We start from the raw sequence: 1,833 nt of genomic DNA, 5'->3' as shown, positions 1-1,833 counted from the left end.
TCTGTTTGTAGTTACACTAACTCTCCTCTCTTTGTTTGTAGTTACACTAACTCTCCTCTCTCTCTGTTTGTAGTTACACTAACTCTCCTCTCTCTGTTTGTAGTTACACTAAGCCCAGTGCTGAGCTACTGGAGTCTTGTTTGGGCAGTCAAAAGAGACACGCTGCAAGCCTATCAGATGTCAGCGTCCACATCGGCATGGGAGATTTGCGCCGCCCCTCCCCCAAGTTGAGGCTATTTGACCGTGTCGTCAACTTCTTCTGCGCATGCATCAACTCCCTCCAATCAAAGCACTCCCTGAACTGCATGGCCCTCAGCGACTCCGACAAATACTCATTACTGGTGGGGGAGGCCCACTGCGAGGAGGAGTTTGTCTGAGGCTAGGTTCGTCTGTGCTAACTTAAGCTTGGTTTAGCCATTATATGCTTGGCTAAGCTAAGCTAACTTAAGGTAGCGAAAGCTAGCCCATGCTAACTAAGTGGGTTACATAGGTTAATTTTCCCATCCAGCTATACAGGTGCCCCCAGGGCAGTATCTATTGACTTGAAAAAGCCTTTCTGTTTCCCCTCACCCTCTGTCAGACTGACAGTGTGCACTCTAATGGATGCTTGGGGGGACTTCATGACAAAATGTCTTTTGTCAACGGCTACAGGGTGAAGGGATCTTACACTAGGGTTTATAGGATCTCTGGCTGTCTTTGTTCAGGGGTTTGAGACAATGCAGGTGTCAGCCGCTAGGAAGATGTGCTGTCTTTTTTTCTATGTGTTTATAATATGAAGGTTTGCAGAGACTATCTTTGACATCTGTCCAAAGACACTCTAAAATGGTGCCCGATGTTAAAATGTACTTAATATGAGTGCCTTTTTCCTTCTGAGGGATCATAAGTATAATAATTATGCTGTTGTATATTATGATTATATAAGAGTGTTTATGTTAGCCTTGTTTAAAAAACGTAAAAACAATTATCACAGTACTTATTTGTACTTTGTCATATATTTTCCTTGGAAAACAAAGGAATGTTGTTGAGCACATACCGATGTCATCTAAATGTTTCCATCGTAAACATTGGTTTCTCAAATCAGGAAATATATACTGTATGTGAGCAATCATTTTAAGAATGTACAGTATGAAGTATAAACTCTGAGGATCTCTTTCTACAGAACACTTGTGGAACCATGTGTACCAGTAAACGTTACTCCAAGTGCCAATTGTAGACTCTCTCTCTCTCTCAAAGTCCAACACATTTCAAAGATAACGCTGCACTGAGCAGGAGGACCAGGTTTTGTTTGTACTGAATGTGTACGGTGATAAGGACACTGATTGGTAGATTACGATGCTGAAGTGGTCCAAATCCTGCCTGTACAATCACTGACAGTCTGCTATTACCAGTGCTGATCTAGCAGTGGTGTCAAGTACTTAAGTAAAAAATACTTGAAAGTACTACTGAAGTAGTTATTTGGGTGGGTATCTGTACTTTACTATTTATATTTTGGACAACTTTTACTTCACTTCATTCCTAAAGAAAATATTGTACTTTTTACTCCATATATTTTCCCCTGACAACCCGAAGTACACGTTACATTTTGAATACTTGAATACCGAAAACTTGTGAGATTCTCACACTTATCAAGAGAACACGTGGTCATGCCTCTGAACTGGCAGACTTACTAAAACAAGTGTGATCTTTTGTAAATAATGTCTGAGTGTTGTCCGGATAGCCAGGGGCACACTCCATTTTAAAAACAAGAAGATGGGGCTGTCCTCTTCGCTTCATATAAGGAATTTGAAATTATAATTACTTTTACTTTTGATGCTTAAGTATATTTTAGCAAGT

At 40.5% G+C, this 1,833-nt stretch overlaps 1 protein-coding gene across 1 annotated transcript in view; it reads left to right on the top strand.

Moving 5' to 3' along the window:
* The window catches only part of LOC118380710 (copper-transporting ATPase 1-like), an 18,900-nt gene extending 18,523 nt beyond the window's left edge, over positions 1–377 (top strand). Inside the window, 1 exon segment of the mRNA XM_052486961.1 lies at positions 104–377. Within this exon segment, the coding sequence (XP_052342921.1) occupies positions 104–377 (274 nt within the window).
* The last annotated feature ends 1,456 nt before the right edge of the window (positions 378–1,833 follow it).

This window comes from Oncorhynchus keta, chromosome 30 (genome assembly GCF_023373465.1).
Source record: "Oncorhynchus keta strain PuntledgeMale-10-30-2019 chromosome 30, Oket_V2, whole genome shotgun sequence".
NCBI classification, from domain to species: domain Eukaryota; kingdom Metazoa; phylum Chordata; class Actinopteri; order Salmoniformes; family Salmonidae; genus Oncorhynchus; species Oncorhynchus keta.
The sequence above is the reverse complement of the archived record's forward strand: the minus strand, read 5'-3'. Positions and strand labels throughout refer to the sequence as shown.